The sequence below is a fragment of the Rhamphochromis longiceps genome, linkage group LG7 (genome assembly GCF_057381845.1).
Source record: "Rhamphochromis longiceps isolate RC_006_pf linkage group LG7, R_longiceps_female_GT1.1, whole genome shotgun sequence".
NCBI lineage: Eukaryota > Metazoa > Chordata > Actinopteri > Cichliformes > Cichlidae > Rhamphochromis > Rhamphochromis longiceps.
Window position 1 is genome coordinate 70208928 of NC_140563.1, and position 18100 is coordinate 70227027.

Sequence of the window (18100 nt, forward strand, 5' to 3'; positions counted from 1 at the left end):
ACCAGTCAGAATTTTAAACCATGTTGCAGTAAAGTCGGCACTTTAGAACAATTCATTCAGTTTGTAAGTGTTAAACAGCAAAAATGATACCAACACGTGCTTGTCCAGGTCTATACACACCTGGCTCTGTACCTGCTGCACCCTTTTTGCACAAAACACCGTAAACTCCGGTATCATCAGTCTTGTCTGATTATCCTCCATCAGAGCCGTCGAAGGTCCAGAGCCCCACAGCGACCCACAATGCTTCGGACAGCTACCTGAAGGTGTACTGGCGTCACGCTGCTGGAGACTTCGACCTGTATCAGGTGTTCATCAAGCACAACAACGTCTTCCTGCAAAACAAGACAGTTTCAAAGACGGAGCACAACTGTGTGTTCACCGGCCTGGTGCCCGGCAGACTCTACACAGTGCTAGTGACCACGTGGAGCGGAAAGTACGAAGCCATTGCCTCCACCCATGGCAGCACCTGTGAGTGACCTTTGACCTCAGTCGGGCTCATTAGGAACATGAATGCTGCATCATTCAGCGAGTAAACTAGATGATACATGTCAGGATGCAGTCGAGCTCAGCAGGCGATAGATCGATCGGTGAGAAGGAAAGAAAAACTGTATTTGTTGCCAGATCTGCTGCTGCTCCTCCTCTTTGAGGGACGCTAGCTGAGATGTTTCGGTCCATCTGGGAGGAGACCCCAGACATGCTATGTCCCTCAGCTGGACTTGAAACACCTCTGTGTCCCACGAGAACAGTAGGGGACTGGGCATTTTTGATGATGGGTGGATGGATGATGGGTGGATGGATGGATACATGAATACTTGTTTATATCACGTTCATATGTTTTGCTTGTTACAACATAATAAGATGTGGGAATAAAGCACCAAGTTTCAGATCTGAACCAGGAGGAACAAAGAAACATGTCCCGGTCGTTGTGTCCTTGGGCAAGACACTTCACCCGTTGCCTACTGGTGGTGGTCAGAGGGCCTGGTGGCGCCAGTGTCCGGCAGCCTCGCCTCTGTCAGTGCGCCCCAGGGTGGCTGTGGCTACATGTAGCTGCCATCACCAGTGTGTGAATGGGTGGATGACAGGTTGTGTAAAGCACTTTGGGGTCCTTAGGGACTAGCAAAGCGCTATACAAATACAGCCATTTATCAGCAGATGTTCTTGTCTCTCAGTATCTCTGCAGGAGTTTTGATATGCTTAAACAGCAGCAACGTCCTTGTTCATTTCAAATTCAAAACAAAGCAAATCTGCTCTCTGAGGCTCCTGGAGACTAACTGTGGGTCATGTCATGTCCATCCTTCAGTCCCGGCGGCAGTGCGTTCCCTGACTCTGGCTAGGCGGGGCACCGAGGACCTGCGGGTGACGTGGATGGCAGCTCCGGGTGACGTGGATCACTACGAAGTGCAGCTGCTGTTCAGCGACATGAAGGTGTTTCCTCCCATCACTCTGGGCAGCGGTGTGAGGGATTGCGTCCTGTCATCACTCACACCTGGGCGGCTTTACAAGATCATAGTTTCCACGTACAGCGGCACCAATCAGAAGGCCCGGTACATAGAGGGTCGCACAGGTCAGAGGTCACAGAGGTCTGCTGCCTCTAAACATCACACCACATAATCCAGCACTCCATGTTCAAAAAGGAAAATCTTGGTAATTTACAGTTTACAAAACATCCTGAAAATCTGTTATGGCTTATTTGTAGAGTCCTGCACTTTGTTGTCAGGTGGACAATGTCTGTGAAGATGTTTGTGAAGTTTCTCAGTCAGCCAGGTCAGTCTAAGGAGCTTGGAAAGAAAAGCGTTGGGAATTGTTTCATCTGAGAAGCTTCTCCAATTCTAAGAGAGTCCCAGATTTTTAAGCCCTATTGTGAGTGTCCCTAAGAGGGTCATGATGTGGGTGACTCACACCTTGGGTCATTTGATCACATGATAGGGTGGGGCAAGGTCTCACAATGGGTTCACCCCAAATCCACACCCGTTTTCACATGTTGGCTCATGAGGTTAGGCAGAGGAGGGGGTCCACGACCCTCGCTTTTCTTTCCAAGCTCCTTAGACTCACGTACACAACATATCAGGGAAGTTAAATGCCTCCTGGTGGCGCTGCAGTTTCTCAGCAGTTGCTCTGGGAACAGTATCTCTACATCTAAATCAGCAGCAGCAGGTAGCTACAATTAACCAGATTACCACTAAGACTTATTACCACCATTATTACCATCATCATTAAACCTTGACGTAAAGAGCAAAAATGCTGTAGATCAAAAGCTCTTTGTCATCTTTCAGTTCCCAGTAAAGTGAAGAACATCCACGTTAGCAACAGTGGAGACAGCAGCAGTCTGATGGTGAGCTGGACTCCTGGTCCGGGCGATGTAGACGGATTCTCCGTGTTTCTGTACAGAGAAAGCCGAAAGTTAAGTACCCGAAGCGTCCTCAAGCACCAGAACGAGGTGACGTTCGGCTCCCTGCAGCCCGGCCAGGTGTACACCATCATGGTTCAGTCTGTGAGTGGAGACCTGGTGAACAACAACACGGTCACAGGGCGCACAGGTTAGAGGACACACCTCTGTACAGTGAATATACACCATGCTGTCGTACAGATTAGCTGGTCCTTACTGCGCTCTGCATCATCCCTGTGTTCCTCAGTCCCCTCTGCAGTGACAGGGCTCCAGGTGGACTCCCACCACACCACCTGTAGTATCCAGGTGAGCTGGCAGGAGGCTCTGGGTGTGGCTGATGGATATGTCCTCCAAGTTCTGGACGACAGAGGCAGCATGGTGAGAAACGTCTCTCAGCCCTTTGGACACACCTGGCAGCAGTTTGACGGCCTCACACCAGGAAAGAAGTATCGAGTGGTGGTCCAGACCACCAGCGGCGGGGTCCACAGTGTTGGGGTCAGCACTGAGGCTCGGACAAGTAAGACTTCCTGTTTCTCACTTTGAATGTGATGGAGGAAAACCTGATGTTTTATACAGTGGGATGCAAAAGTTTGGGCAGCCTTGTTAATAGTCATTATTTTCCTGTATAAATCGTTGGTTGTTACAATAAAAAGTGTCAGTTAAATATATCACATAGGAGATACACACAGTGATATTTGAGAAGTGAAATTAAGTTTATTGGATTTACAGAAAGTGTGCAATAATTGTTTAAACAAAATCAGGCAGGTGCATAAATTTGGAATCTACAAAAAAAGAAATGAAATCAATATTTAGTAGATCCGCCTTTTGCAGAAATTCCAGCCTCTAAACACTTCCTGTAGGTTCCAGTGAGAGTCTGGATTGTGGTTGAAGGTATTTTGGACCATTCCTCTTTACAAAACATCTCTCGTTCATTCAGGTTTGATGGCTTCCGAGCATGGACAGCTCTCTTTAACTCACAGCACAGGTTTTCAATAATATTCAGGTCTGGGCTGAGATGAACGTTCCAGGACGTTGTACTTGTTCCTCTGCATGAATGCTTTAGTGGATTTTGAGCAGTGTCTCGGGTGGTTGAAAGATCCAGCCCCGGCGCAGCTTCAGCTTTGTCACTGATTCGTGGACATTGGTCTCCAGAATCTGCTGATACTGAGTGGAATCCATGTGTCCATCAACTTTGACGAGATTCCCAGTCCCTGCACTGGCCACACAGCCCCACAGCATACCACCATATTTTACTGGAGGCAGCAGGTGTTTTTCTTGCTGTGTTCTTTTCCCTCCATGCATAACGCCCCTTGTTATCCCCAAATAACTCAGTTTTAGTTTCATCAGTCCACAGTACCTTATTCCAGAATGAAGCTGGTTTGTCCAAATGTGCTTTAGCGGCTCTGTTTGTGCTGTGGGTGGAGAAAAGGCTTCCTCTGCATCACTCTGGCATACAGCATCTCCTTGTGTAAAGTGCGCCAAGTGTTTGAACGATGCACAGCGACTCCATCTGCTGCAACATGATGTTGGAGGTCTTTGGTGCAGGTCTGTGGGTCGACTCTGACTGTTCTCACCGTCGCTTCTGTCTATCCGAGATGTTTCTTGGTCTGTCACTTCGAGCCTTAACTTGAACTGAGCCTGTGGTCTTCCATTGTCTCGATATGTTCCTAACTGTGGGAACAGACGGCTTACATCTCTGAGACAGCTTTCTGTGCCCTTCCCCTAAACCATGATGGTGAACAATCTTTGTCTTCAGGTCATCTGTGAGTTGTTTTGAGACCCCAGTGTTGCTACTCAGAGAATATTAAAAGAGGAGGGAAACTTACAATTGACCCCCTTAAATACTCTTTCTCATTATTGGATTCACCTGTGTATGTAGGTCAGGGGTCACTGAGCTTACCGAGCCAATTTGAGTTCCAATAATTAGTTCTACAGGTTTTGGAATCAATAAAATGCCAACGGTGCCCAAATTTATGCACCTGCCTGATTTTGTTTAAACAACTATTGCACACTTTCTGTGAATCCAATAAACTTCATTTCACTTCTCAAATATCACTGTGTGTGTCTCCTATATATATTTAACTGATGTTTTTTATTGTACCAACCAACAATTTATACAGGAAAATAATGACTATTAACAAGGTTGCCCAAACTTTTGCATCCCACTGTACATTTTATAGACAAGTCAGAATATTTTGAGAAAGTATTTAGTTGACAAAACTCCAAAACACAAACTTAACAATGTGGTGTATGCTGTACAGTGTAGCGAGGGATGCTCAGACCTCTACATTGGAGAGACCAAACAGCCACTTCACAAGCGCATGGCACAACATAGAAGAGCCACCTCCACAGGGGATGCCAATGTTCACATTGACAGAGAGGACAGATGGTTTCAAAGAGGAGTAAAAGAAGCCATTTATGTCCGCTGTGAGCGACCATCTTTGAACAGAGGCGGTGGTTTACAACACAAACTGTCTGCCATCTATAATCCAGTTTTGAGATCCTTCCCAGACGCCTTAACGCCCACTCACATCCTGGGCCATCTGACCTCAGGAAACCAGGGTTGGGGTCAGGTTTCACAATGAGCTCACCCGAAACCCTGGCTGATTGTGACCCACACCCGTTTTCACACCTTGGCTCATGTGATCAGGTAGAGGATCATCAGGGGGTCCTTTGTCCCCCTTTGGGGGTGGGGGGGGGGGGGGGGTACTCCCACAGGGTTTAAATCTGGGACTCTCCACCATTTGACTCTAGAACTGAAGAAGCTTCTCGGATAAGAAGTGAAACGTCTTCAAGCAACTTAAAGACGTCCAGACGCTTTTCTTTCCAAGCCCCTTAGACCAGCGGTCCCCAACCCCCGGGCCTCGGACCGGTACCGGTCCATGAGTCGTTTGGTACTGGGCCGCGAGAGTTGAGGCTCAGGTGTGAAATGTTTGGTTTTCAGGGTTTTTATCGGTTTTCAGTGTTATTTTGTTATCGTTTTTATCGTTTACTCGGCTTTCCTGGGTCTTTTCACGTGTGTTATGAATAAATCTTCTTTTTTTCGGTACCAGTACTAGTTTTATTTTGTTGTATTTATCCGCGACACCTTAAAGGCCGGTCCGTGAAAATATTGTCGGGCATAAACCGGTCCGTGGCGCAAAAAAGGTTGGAGACCGCTGCCTTAGACTATTTAGTTGGAACAATACTGAGAAAGAAGATGAATAACTCACCAGGTTCTGGTGGTTTGACCTAAAATCGATTTACAGTGATGTGTGAGAAACTCTTGATTTCTCTCCTCAAGTACACAGTATGATTGATGAAATTTAGTGAAAGTTAAAAGCTTCCCTCGTCCCTTCTCCTGTAGACCCAGCGGTGGTCACCAATCTGGCCGTCACTGCAAACACCACCACCAGCCTGTCCTTCCACTGGTCGCCACCAGAGGGAGACTTTCAGCTGTATGAAGTTTTTCTGTATGATCGTAATGACCAGCTGCACGAGAAAAAGCGCGTCCAGTCCAACAGTCAGCAGTGTACTTTTCAGGGCCTCAGACCTGGTGCTCCTTACAAGATGTTGATCCAGATCCACAGTGGAGACCAGACCAACCAGACCTCCATCTACACCAGAACAGGTGAGACCAGCTGGTCCTCCAGAGTACACGGTCCTTGACTGGAAATAAAATGTAAAGGATATTATGCCTTCTGTACCCGAAGAGTGGACTTGCAGATTGTATCAGTGATCGTGTTTCTCTTCAGTCCCGTCAGCTGCAGCGTTCCTGAAAGCTAAGAGTGGAAACCAGTCTGACAGTCTTTGGGTAAACTGGGAGCATGGTGGAGGTGATCTAAGTGGATACCAGCTGTATCTCTACAACCCCAACGGTTCTCAGCAGGCCATGCATCAGCTGGGCTCAGAGGCCACAGGGTTCATCTTCTCAGGCCTTGTAGCGGGTCGCCTGTATCGAGCTGAGGTGCTGAGCCAGAGCGGCGGGCTCAGCAACAGGGCGAGCACCCTGGGCCGGACGGGTAAGATGCAGCTTCTGTTAGAGCTCAGATCACCTCAGTATTCCTTGATATTCAGTCAGCAGTTTCAGTGGTTTAGCAAAAGGCATTTTTCCAGTTTTATCAGTGCAGCACACAGTCGCAACATAAAGTAACAAGAGACATTTTAAAACATAAAGTCTAGAAACACGAGGAGCAGAACAGAAGAAATCCTAATTTTAAGCAGAGACACACAAATCGGAATAGTTTCTGATCAGCAACAAATCCTGTCCCTCCTCAGCTCCCAGACCACCTGCCTCCATCTTGTTCAGGGGGGTGACCAACACCTCCCTGGAGATCACATGGAGCGGCCCTGTGGACTCCGACTATGATGACTTTGACCTGCAGTGGACTCCTCGGGACCGGCTGTCCATCATCAATCCGTACCACACCCGGACGTCTAGCAACCGCATCCTGAGGGGGATGTTCCCTGGACGGCTCTACAACTTCAGCCTCCGCACCGTCAGTGGGACCACAGAGCCTGGGGCCACACCTACCTATAGCACACCTATCCGCAAAAGCATCCGCACCAGTAGGTGGCAGCACTTTATGTCAATTCTGATGTGAATTGTCATGTGGTTTCACTCCATTACTTTCGTCTACAGAGCCAGAGAGAGTCCACAGCCTCCACTGTCGCCCTCAGAGTTCCACCTCCATCTCCTGCTCCTGGGTAACCCCGGACACTGATTATGACTCCTACACCATCGAGTGTCTCCACAAGGATTCCCACACACTGATGTACTCCAGACTCGCTGAGCAGGACTCCAACAGCTACATCATCACTGAGCTGGAGCCTCACAAACACTACACAGTCTCTGTGAAGGTCATGTCTGGTGGGAAGCCCAGCGACGAGGCTCAGGACAACGTGGTCACCATGCTTGACCGTAAGAGCGAGTGGAAGTTAACATGTCCTCAGCATGACGGAGGGTGTTTAACATGCTGTCCTCCTGTTGACTCTTGAAGGTCCTCCTGTGCCCCCCTCCGGTACCCGGGTCAGTGAGCAGTCTGCTGTGGTCACCAAGTCCTCCATCTCCTTCCAGTTTAACTGCAGCTGGTTCAGTGACGTTAATGGAGCTGTTAAGTACTTCACTGTAGTGGTGACTGAGTCTGAAGGTGAGCAGCATCCACATAAGGCCAGTTTACTGGAATTCTTCTAATTGGATGATCCTCCTAAAAAGAATCTGTAGTAACTCCTCTTGGATCTCCTTCCTGTTGTTCTGGTCACCTGACTTCACTTGGTGGTATCGGCCTTAAATTGTGTGTTCTGTCATTTTTTTTACCATTCCCTCATACCTCTTCTTTTGGGATAAATAATGGATAATGGGATGGATTATGGAATTATGGATGATGATGAAATAATAATGAGTGCATGTTGACATTAATAATACACAAATGAATAGATGGATAACGGAAACAATAATGGATGGACAGATAATAGGATGCAATAATCTAATCCTGAATCTTCTGGTTTGTTTTTGAAGATGTTAGCCTAATGCAGCTGGAGCAGAAGCACCCACTGCCCTCCTACCTGGACTACAGCTCCAACAGCTCCATCAGGTCCTACCAGACCAGCTATTTCCCCAGCCGATGCACCGAGAGCCCTGACAGCACCACCCAGAGCTTTAACATCAGCTTGGGGACTGGGATGGACTTGCTAGGGGGCACCTGTGATGCCAGAGGCTCAGACCAGGACCCAGAGTCTAGTGGAGAGCTGAACCACTTCTGTGATGGACCCCTGAAGCCAAAGACTGCCTACAGGTACTGAAAAATCCTCTGCATGAATGTCAGGTACTTGACTCCGTGTCCACTTCCTCCAAACTGCAGCACTCCAGGGCGGTAGACTGACCAGAAACCTGGAGCCTTAATGGTTTGTTAGAACCAGCTCATCATCTCTGAAACTTTCAGCCCTGTAGACTTTTTGCTCCAGCGTTATCTCTAAGGTCAGGCGTTGCGTGAATAACCTTAGGGGCATCTGTGTTTGTCTCCAGGATCAGCGTCCGAGCTTTCACTCAGCTGTTTGATGATGATGCAAAGGACTTGAGTGTCTTGTCTCCACTGTTCTCTGACACCTGCCTATCGCAGCCCATCATCACTGAGGCTGGTGAGAACAAACCTTAGCTCGATTAAAATACACCCGAGGTCAAGCTGGGACGAGCAGGTGCAGGTGAAAAATTCAGAAAAGTATCACAGTTGTGTTTCCTCCTGCAGAGCCTCTGAGCGGTGTCATCGAAGGTGTAAGTGCTGGACTCTTCCTCGCTGCTGTGATTGTGGGAATCACTGCTCTGTTTGTCTGCAGGCACAGAACTCGCAAAGTGTGAGTATCAGAGGATGCACCTGTCTGTAAGGTACACCTGCTTATCTTTGTTTAGGTTAAACGGTGCTGCTGTGTTTCCACCAGTGAGGAAGAGAGGCTGGAGGTCAGGATAAATATGAGGAGAGAGAGAGCAGCAGCGGGGAACCAGCTGGGTGTCAGAGGGTAAGTAATCAATAATCAATAATGTTCAGGGATGTTTGCACAGTGACTCACCTTTCATAACACTCTATACAACACATTTGAAATGAAACAGTAAGAGTGCAAACTCTCACCACCGTTGATATGAAATAAAATCATTAGAGTTTTTTACCCAGAAAGTTGATCCTGTTCATCTGGACGTCTTCAGTGGGAGAAATGTTTCATTATCATCAGGTGACTTCTTTAGTCCCAGCTGACTGCAGGTATCAACCTTATAAGCACCTGCACAATGACTGAGTCTAGCACCACTGGTGACCAATGGGCTGTGAGGTCAGTTTATGATCATTAATATGGAAAATGTCACGATCACCGATCTGTGATCATTGATCGATGGCCATGAGTCTCACAGCATTGTAAGATGGTGACCCTTAGGCCCCCTCCTCGATTCAGAGATGGTCTCCACAGGTCTTTTGGAAGGACGATAGTTTCAGTCACTGTGCAAATGTCCTGTTCATAAGGTTGAAACCTGCAGTCAGCTGAGATTGAAGAAGTCACCTGGACGATGATGAAACGTGTCTCCCACTGAAGATGTCCGAATAAACAGAATCAGCTTTCTGGAATTCCCTTACCTGCATGATACACTGATGGACATGCATGTCCTCTAAAATCCACCAGGGGGTGCTGCAGCACCTTCAGCTCCCTTACCTGCTGAAGGTATCACAGGCAGCATCAGAACTGAACTGATACTACAGTCAGAGTACTTTTTGCCTTTGTTTCTGCAGACATGTGATTGCATTGTGACAGCTTGTTTTTTCTTTCAGAGGAGGTTCTGATTAATGCATGTAGTACTGCATGTAGTACTGCATGTGTGTACAGATGAAAATGCATCATTAGGTTTAAACTCTGAGGTCTCTCTCTCTCTCTCCCTGCCTTTTGCTCCTCAGCAGCCGTCGAATCTCCAGGTCTGTAATCCCGTTCACACTGCTTCAGGTTCATCTTTGACCTTTTGTGAATTTTTCTGGTTTTAAATGTTTTCTTTTCTCCTGCAGTCCCATTAAGATTGTGAACTTTGAGTCTCACTACAGCAAACTACAGGCTGACTCCAACTACCTGATGTCAGAGGAGTATGAGGTCAGCAATCAATAAAACTAATTTGTTCCTCTTTGAAAGACCCCAGCTTCAGCATATCACATCCCCCAAGAATAAAAAACTTGTGGCAACATTGAGGATTGTGAAGGATGTTAGATCCAGGGTTTATCCTGTCTGTTTTCACTATTTTGACGTTTAAGAGTGTTCAGAGTGGGCCTTTGTTTGTGTTGTGAATCGCTTTTATTTTCTCCCTATCAGGATCTGAAGGACGTCGGTCGTAACCAGCCTCTGGACTCGGCTCTGCTGCCGGAGAACCGGGGAAAGAACCGATACAATAACATCCTGCCCTGTGAGTCAAGAGCCCACAGACACAATAAGAGATCACCGGGTTGTAGAAGGTCTGGGTCTAACTGCCTTTCTCGTATTCAGACGACTCGACGAGGGTCAAGCTGTCCTACGTTGATGACGACCCCTGCTCTGACTACATCAATGCCAGTTACATCCCAGTAAGTCAGTACAGACTTGACATGCACCACACTGGAGACTCCTTCAAAGAGCAGTAAAGAGTGAAAACATAAAAACATGCAGTGCATCTTAGTTTTTACTCAGGTGAGTAGGGCCACCTAATAGCTTCTCCTTCATCGTTACTTCATTTCGCAGCTTGCCAGTCGGTGTTTTTTGGTGACCATACAATGATTGCAACACAAACACACCTGGCTTAGTTAGGACAGGGTTTAATTTTGGTTGGATGTGAAGAAGTCCATTGCAAAGACTGATCTCGATAAAGACTCATTTAGAAGTTAAGAGCAGGATGGGTGAAGACGAGATGATGAAGCTGGTCTCTGAAACCTGAGACAAAGACGATAAAGTGTTTACCGAGGTTAGAGAGCGTGTGAGCAGTAGCATCATTTTCTCATAGACTCCTATGAGTCAGTCACAGGGGTTGTCCGAATTTCGGGGGGTTCACGCTCTCTGTTTTCAGGGTAACAGCTTCCGGCGGGAGTACATCGCCACACAGGGTCCTCTGCCTGGAACTAAAGACGACTTCTGGAAGATGGTTTGGGAGCAGAATGTCCACAATGTGGTGATGGTCACTCAGTGTGTGGAGAAAGGAAGGGTGGGTAGCACAGAGGCAATGATTACAGAAACCATCTTCACAAACTCATCAGCCTGAAACAGTGAGGTTTTCCTCCTCTTCCTCCATCCAGGTGAAATGTGATCACTACTGGCCATTCGATCAGGATCCTCTGTACTACGGAGACCTGATCGTCCAGATGCTGTCAGAATCGGTTCTACCTGAGTGGACGATCAGAGAGTTTAACATCTACAGCGTACGTTTCACTGACAGCTGTCATCTTTGTTACAGAACCGGTTTGAGTGCGAAAGACGGCTCGAACGCTTGTTTCGTTTTATTCTTGAGAAACAAGAAAACGATCCCACCTCAGTTTAATGTGACTGTGCGTTGCAGGAGGAGCAGCTCGGCTTCAGCCGCCTGGTTCGTCAGTTTCACTACACGGTGTGGCCGGACCACGGTGTCCCAGAGACCACTCAGTCCCTCATCCAGTTTGTCCGTACTGTCCGAGACTACGTCAACAGGACTTCGGGATCTGGAGCCACTGTAGTCCACTGCAGGTACCTCATTGTGCCCTTAAAATATCAGCCTCTTCAGAGTGACGAACCACTGAATTCCTAGAATCTCAAACTGTGTGAAGCATCACATGGTCAGATGAGAAGTAATTATAGCTAAACCAACAGAAACCTCATAGTCTGAGAACCCTTATGTTTTTCACCAGTATAACACGCTAATTTGTGTTTGTGGACTAATGTGGACCATCCTGCTCATTAGCTGTGGTCAGTATACGACGTGTTTTTTGACTGGACTTTGGTCTTTTTGTCAGCGCCGGTGTGGGCCGGACGGGGACTTTCATTGTCCTGGATCGAGTGCTGCAGCAACTGGACGCCAAAGACACGGTGGATATCTACAGCGCCGTGTTTGACCTGCGACTCCATCGATCCCACATGGTGCAGACTGAGGTAGGACCAATGCTTCATGGGGGCAAACGTTTGTATGCCGTTATGTGGCATCTATCTCTGCACTTTTAATCGACTCTTCCTTTTCTGTGTGTCAGCCATATTTGTAGTTTGAAAATTGTTTAATCTGGTATGATGACTGAAATTTCACATTTGGGATTTCAGCACTGAAACTGCTGCTGAGAACCTGAATGAGTTCAGACTTATTATTTACATACTTCAATTTGTTTTCATGTCTGATGCTATGAGATGGTCCAGAGATGTCCTCTGAGAGCTTTCCTGAGCTGAGCAAATGTAAATATTAAATATATCAACGGAACCCAAGATCTCCTGTTTACAAGACGGGTTTTTTTCAGTTTGTCCTGACTGGCTAATCTGTGTTTCTAAAACTGGTCCTGACAAACACCTGAAGGCACTCAGTCACAGGTGACTAAAATAATCCCCCAGGCTGAAATGATAGACTCCTGTAATAATCCCATAATCTCTGCTGTCAGACTGAAAATGATATTTTGTAATCTGAGCTCAGGTGTGACTCACCTGCCACCTCTCCACAGGTGCAGTATGCATACCTGCATCAGTGTGTCAGAGACGTTCTCAGAGCCAGGAAGCTACGCAGCGAGCAGGAGGGAATGTACAGGATGTGAGGCGGTGAGTCATTGATAACCTTCATATTATTGATCCTACATATCAGATTACCACCCTCAGATTATGAACACATTATTGACAGATTATTGGTCCTTTTTACGGGGTGGCTGTAGCTCAGGTGGCAGAGCAGATCAGCCACTTACCAGAAGGTCGGTGGTTCAATCCCAGGCTGCTCCAGTCTGCATGCCAAATATCCTTGGGCAAGATACTAACCCCAAGTTGCTCTCCGATGCATCCATCGGAGTGTGAATGTGTGTGAATGTTAGATACTCAGCACTTAAACTTAGAAGAAGTGCCTGTGTGAATGGGTGTGATTGGGTGAATGAATTAGCTGTGTAAAGCGCTTTGAGTGCTCAGACAGAGAACAAAAGCACTATAACCAGTCTGTTTACCATTTAACAGACATGGAGCCTCAGATTAACATCAGGTTATTGACAGGTTAATGACAGGTTATTGACGGCTTATTGACAGGTTATTTATGGGTTATTGAGAAGTTATTGACGGCTTATTGAGCCGTTATTGACAGGTTAATGACAGATTATTGATGGGTTATTGACAGGTTATTTACAGGATACAGATGGGTTATTGACGGCTTATAGAGAAGTTATTGACAGGTTACTGACAGGCTATTGACAGCTCATTGACAGGTTATTGACAGGTTAATGACGGCTTATTGAGAAGTTATTGACAGGCTAGTGACAGATTATTGATGGGTTATTGACATCTTATTTATAGGTTATTGACAGGTTGTTGCCGTTTTATGACGATTATTGACAGGTTATTGATGGGTTATTGATGGCTTATTGACAGATTATTAACAGGTTACTGACAGATTATTGAAGGATTATTGACAGGTTACTGACGGCTTATTGATGGGTTATTGGTCCTTTCCACAGACGCTGACCCTGACCGTAACGATTGTACTGACTGCTGAGCCATTGCTGAGCTCTTCAGAGAGACATGTCCATATATTTTTCTACAGTGTTCGTATGTCACAGAGAAATGTTTATAACTTTAATTTGTTTTAATTTATGTTCAGCTGTGTGATGTCTTTCTGTATAGATTATCTATAGATTATTGGTTGTATCATCTCCTATGTGTTTGATTTGCTGGAATATTGGCTCCAGTTTCTTGGTTGAGTTTCTGTTGTCCTGTTTATATCTCTGTCACAGGTGCTCATACCTGTAAGTTTACCTGTGCTTGTACCTGTAAGTGTACCTGTGCTCGTCTGTATGTGAGCAGCTTATTAAACACACAACACAAAATTATCAGCTCTCTAATTATTCATCCAGAAACTCTATGATAATCTGAGCAGGATTATTTCAGTACAACTGAACTCTGAGCGCAAGAAAAAAAAGAACATAAAGCTTCTAAAACAAAAGATGTTTTTCACTATGAATTATGGGACGAAATCGTCTCCTCTCCTGCTTCAGTGCTTCCTAAAGGAGATCCTATCCGGTCTTTAACTGATGATCTGATAAATCCTGCTTCCGGGTCCAAACTACTCTGCGTTTAATAAGTCTGTTGTGTTTTTAACATGCTTTGTATCTTGTTATACAGGGTAGGCCATTTATATGGATACAGCGTAATAACATGGGAATGGTTGGTGATACTAAAGTCCTGTTTGTGGCACATTAGTATATGTGAGGGGGCAAACGCCTCAAGATGGGCGGTGACCATGGTGACCATTTAGAAGTCGGCCATCTTGGATACAACTTTTGTTTTTTCAATAGGAAGAGGGCCATGTGACACATCAAACTTATTGGTAATGTCACAAGAAAAACAATGGTGTGCTTGGTTTCAACGTAACTTTATTCTTTCATGAGTTATTTACAAGTTTCTCTTTGTTCACAGCCATTGACATGTCGAAGAGGTTAACACGTGAGGAGTGGATCGAAATTGTGTTGCTATCTGGTGAAAGCAGTTTGTAACTCTGATAGCTCTGCTATCATAATCAATCTCTCAGTCAGAACATGCTATATCATGTTCAGGTGTAAACTAGCGAGCTAACTTCCTGCTAACTTCTAAATCTGTTAAACTTCATAAATCCTTTTCCTTTTTAATGGATGCCTGGATGTTAAACTTAATTGCTACACCTGGTAAAGCAGCCACACTGATCATTTTATTACAGATCCAGGCTTCGTGCCCAGGGTTGGCAAGCCACGACCATAGCTGGACTGGCCATCGGCATACCAGGCATTTGCTCGGTGGCCCAATTATTATTATTATTATTATTATTTTTGTAACGGTATAAACAATGAAAGGTGGTGGATTGGCCAGATGCTGGCTGGTGTGTAAAAATAACTCAGTTGTTTGGTGGTGGCTATGGCGGTGCTTCCACAGATTCAGTAACATTAGCAAGTGGTGGAGGCCAGCAGGTGGATGAGAGAAAGGGGAGGCAGGAGGAGAGACCCGAGGCAGCCGCCGGTCTGCGTGTCAGGTGAACTGAACTTCAGGTAAGAAGTTATGACCTGCAGTCTATCTGGGTCAGATATAAACCAAGTTCAGGTGGAGTTTATTTTCGTTGCGCTGACTTTTTACAGTCAGTTACAATAACTCGTACTGCGTGCTAGCTAGCATGACGGAGTTTCTATACAGCTGGGTGGGTGCTATGACATTACTGATAGTGAACTTTATTTTATTATAGTGATGTGCGAATCATGAATGAATCGTTCAATACTCGAGAATCACTTTACTGATTCATGAATCATGATTCACAAGCCCAACTGACTCACTGACTCATCCCTGTTGCTGTTAGCAGCAATGTATTAGCTTATAATTAAAATTGTGGAGAAAAACACAACATCCAGTTTCTTAACAAAATGATTTCTGCTCTGAACTGGAAGAAAAAACCCTGAGTAGAAGCTCACATCAAGACAATAGCTCCTCGGTTCACAGTAGCATCGCTCTGCTAACATGCTAACAGCACATTTGAGCTACTCACCCCCTCCCTCCTGGCTCACAGCTTCTTCTTCTTCTTGGTTGGCAACCAATGTTAAGGCGCATTACCGCCCCCTGGCTCACAGCTCAGTGGACATTTAGATGAGAAAATATATATTTGACACATTTAAGGAAAATACTAATAAAATAAAAATAAACAAAATAAATGTTTATTAAGCAATTTTGATAGGAAATTGCTTAATTTTTAGAAATGTTTTTGCTCTTTTTTGCTCTGTAAAATAGTTGTTTTCTTTTAGAATCACTCATCTTAGCAGTAGGATTTACATGAAAAGAGAAACAAATTAAGTTTGAGTGAAAATGTACATTTTTTGCACTCTCTGGTCAACTGACTCAGTGAATCAAATGACTCAAAAACCAATTCACTTTGGTGAGTGACTTATTAAAACTCGATTCAGTAAAAATAATCAAATTTACCATCACTATTTTATTATAAGATTTGTTATTAGAGTTGCCAACAGTCCCGTAAAAATGAAATCGCCCCGCATTCAGAGAAAATATTATGCGTTTCGTGTTGAGCTGAGAAGGAACACAGTTTGTCCCGGACTTCAGCTACAATGAAAAAAGACATAAATGTGTATCTCTGTATTACCAAACATGCCATATTGGCCCAGTTTATTTTTCTTATCATTGCTGTGAGGAGACCATAAATAGCATTTGTATTTTCTGTTGTACAGTTCATTTGCTGTTATGGATAAGAAGTCTTTTTTTGTGTCAAAGTAGCTGATAACTATTCAAATTCAAATTCAAATTCAAATTTTATTTGTCACGTACACAGTCATACACAGTACGATATGCAGTGAAATGCTTGGACAACTGCTCGTGACCTAAAGAAAACAAAAAAGGAAAAGGCTATGAATAAGATAGGAAATAAATATGAAAAATTAAAAAGGGTAAATTTAACTAGGAAGGAATAAAATATAAATTAAGGTTAAAAATGAAATAACTGTACAACACAAATTAGAATGAAGGGTAAATTTAACTGGGAAATAATAAAATAAAATATATAAATTAAAGTTGAAAATAAAATAACTGTACAACAAAATACACAATAGAACTATATAAGAATGTATGAAGAAATATAAATAAATATATACACAATAACAGCAGCTGTACAAGTATTAACTGGAAATGAAGAATATAGTGACCAGTGTTGTGCGATCCACATTATGTCTTGTGCAGTGCAAATATGCTTAAAGTGATTTAAGTGATGAAGTGAAACCAAAGTCCAGAAAGTCCAGTGTGTGTGTAAGAACCATATGTGTGGGTCAGTACTGTGTGGTGGTGTGATTGAGAGACCGTATCGCCTGCGGGAAGAAGCTCCTCCTCAGTCTCTCTGTGTTGGTCTTCAGGGAGCGGAATCGCTTTCCTGACCTCAGCAGAGAGAACAGTCTGTTGTTGGGATGGCTGAGGTCCTTCACGATCTTCCTGGCCTTGGTCCAGCACCGCCTGCTGTAGATTGAGTGCAGGTCAGGGAGCTCGGAGTGGATGGTGCGCTCAGCTGACCGCACAACCCTCTGTAGAGCTCGTCTGTCCTGCATGGTGCTGATAGCTGCCAACATCTGCCAACAAATAATCTATAAAGTTATTCTATACAGTGTGTAACTGTTAATATAGAGCGTTGTTATTAAATTGATTGCTAATGCAATCATACAGCACACTGACTTCTGAGGAAATTTTAAATGGCACTAGTCATCAGAAAGGTTGCCGACCCCTGATTTAGACAGTTTGTAAGTCTCAGTGGTGCCGCAGTGTTTCTTCGACTTTGGGACTTGAAGCGAAGTTTGGACCCGGGCCGGAAACGGCTAATGATTTCAGACTTAAATACTGGAAAGGAAGCACTGAAGCTCCTTTCCTTCAGAGGACGCAAACAGCATTCATGTCCTAACTCAGTCACAGCTTTTACCTTCTGTATCATCAGCTCATCACGGCCAAGGAGGTTTTCGCCTCTTCTCCACTGACACTGCGCTAAAGACGCCAACGTCCTGCAACCACAAGGATCTGGCTCTAGACCCAGCACTGGTGGAGAACAGGGATCTGACAGGAGGAGCTGAGTAAATCCAGATTCCTCTGGAAGGAGATAAACCCAGATTAAAACTCTGCTGAAGCTTCCAAAATAAGACTAAAATTTAAACTTCCCTCTCTGAAGTCGTGCGATTCAAACAGATATCAGCTGAGGATTATTTGATCACCGCTGTTTGATCAATATAGGAAGGTTGATTAGTTATAATAATGTGAAAAAATGGATTCTTCCTGTCCCAGCTTTTCACAATAAAAGCCCAAAATAACAGCGAAGAACCTTGTAAAAAAATAACAGAAGGATGTTATCTGCTGCAGAGTGTAGACTGAAATAAAAATCTTATTCTACTCGTTACAAAATAGAAGATTTATATCCATGAATATAAAATAAAATATATTTTTTATTCATTAGTCTAAAGATATTCTGCCCATAAGAATATGATGCTAGTGAGACAGAAGATTATAGTTTCCTTATTAAATTAACATTTTAAAATCAGATCAGTT

At 44.8% G+C, this 18100-nt stretch overlaps 1 protein-coding gene across 1 annotated transcript in view; it reads left to right on the forward strand.

Moving 5' to 3' along the window:
* The window catches only part of LOC146666945 (receptor-type tyrosine-protein phosphatase beta-like), a 29934-nt gene extending 16050 nt beyond the window's left edge, over nucleotides 1–13884 (forward strand). The window contains exons 11-33 of the mRNA XM_085415096.1: nucleotides 205–468; nucleotides 1301–1564; nucleotides 2274–2537; nucleotides 2634–2903; nucleotides 5733–5996; nucleotides 6121–6387; nucleotides 6644–6934; nucleotides 7008–7286; nucleotides 7366–7515; nucleotides 7884–8160; nucleotides 8391–8503; nucleotides 8611–8716; nucleotides 8801–8878; nucleotides 9799–9816; nucleotides 9904–9985; nucleotides 10202–10292; nucleotides 10373–10449; nucleotides 10926–11060; nucleotides 11152–11274; nucleotides 11412–11575; nucleotides 11842–11977; nucleotides 12529–12622; nucleotides 13516–13884. Coding sequence (XP_085271222.1) covers nucleotides 205–468; nucleotides 1301–1564; nucleotides 2274–2537; nucleotides 2634–2903; nucleotides 5733–5996; nucleotides 6121–6387; nucleotides 6644–6934; nucleotides 7008–7286; nucleotides 7366–7515; nucleotides 7884–8160; nucleotides 8391–8503; nucleotides 8611–8716; nucleotides 8801–8878; nucleotides 9799–9816; nucleotides 9904–9985; nucleotides 10202–10292; nucleotides 10373–10449; nucleotides 10926–11060; nucleotides 11152–11274; nucleotides 11412–11575; nucleotides 11842–11977; nucleotides 12529–12618 — 3803 coding nt within the window. The 3' untranslated portion in view covers nucleotides 12619–12622; nucleotides 13516–13884. The remainder of the gene's footprint in view (nucleotides 1–204; nucleotides 469–1300; nucleotides 1565–2273; nucleotides 2538–2633; nucleotides 2904–5732; nucleotides 5997–6120; nucleotides 6388–6643; nucleotides 6935–7007; nucleotides 7287–7365; nucleotides 7516–7883; nucleotides 8161–8390; nucleotides 8504–8610; nucleotides 8717–8800; nucleotides 8879–9798; nucleotides 9817–9903; nucleotides 9986–10201; nucleotides 10293–10372; nucleotides 10450–10925; nucleotides 11061–11151; nucleotides 11275–11411; nucleotides 11576–11841; nucleotides 11978–12528; nucleotides 12623–13515) is intronic.
* Nucleotides 13885–18100: the final 4216 nt, after the last annotated feature.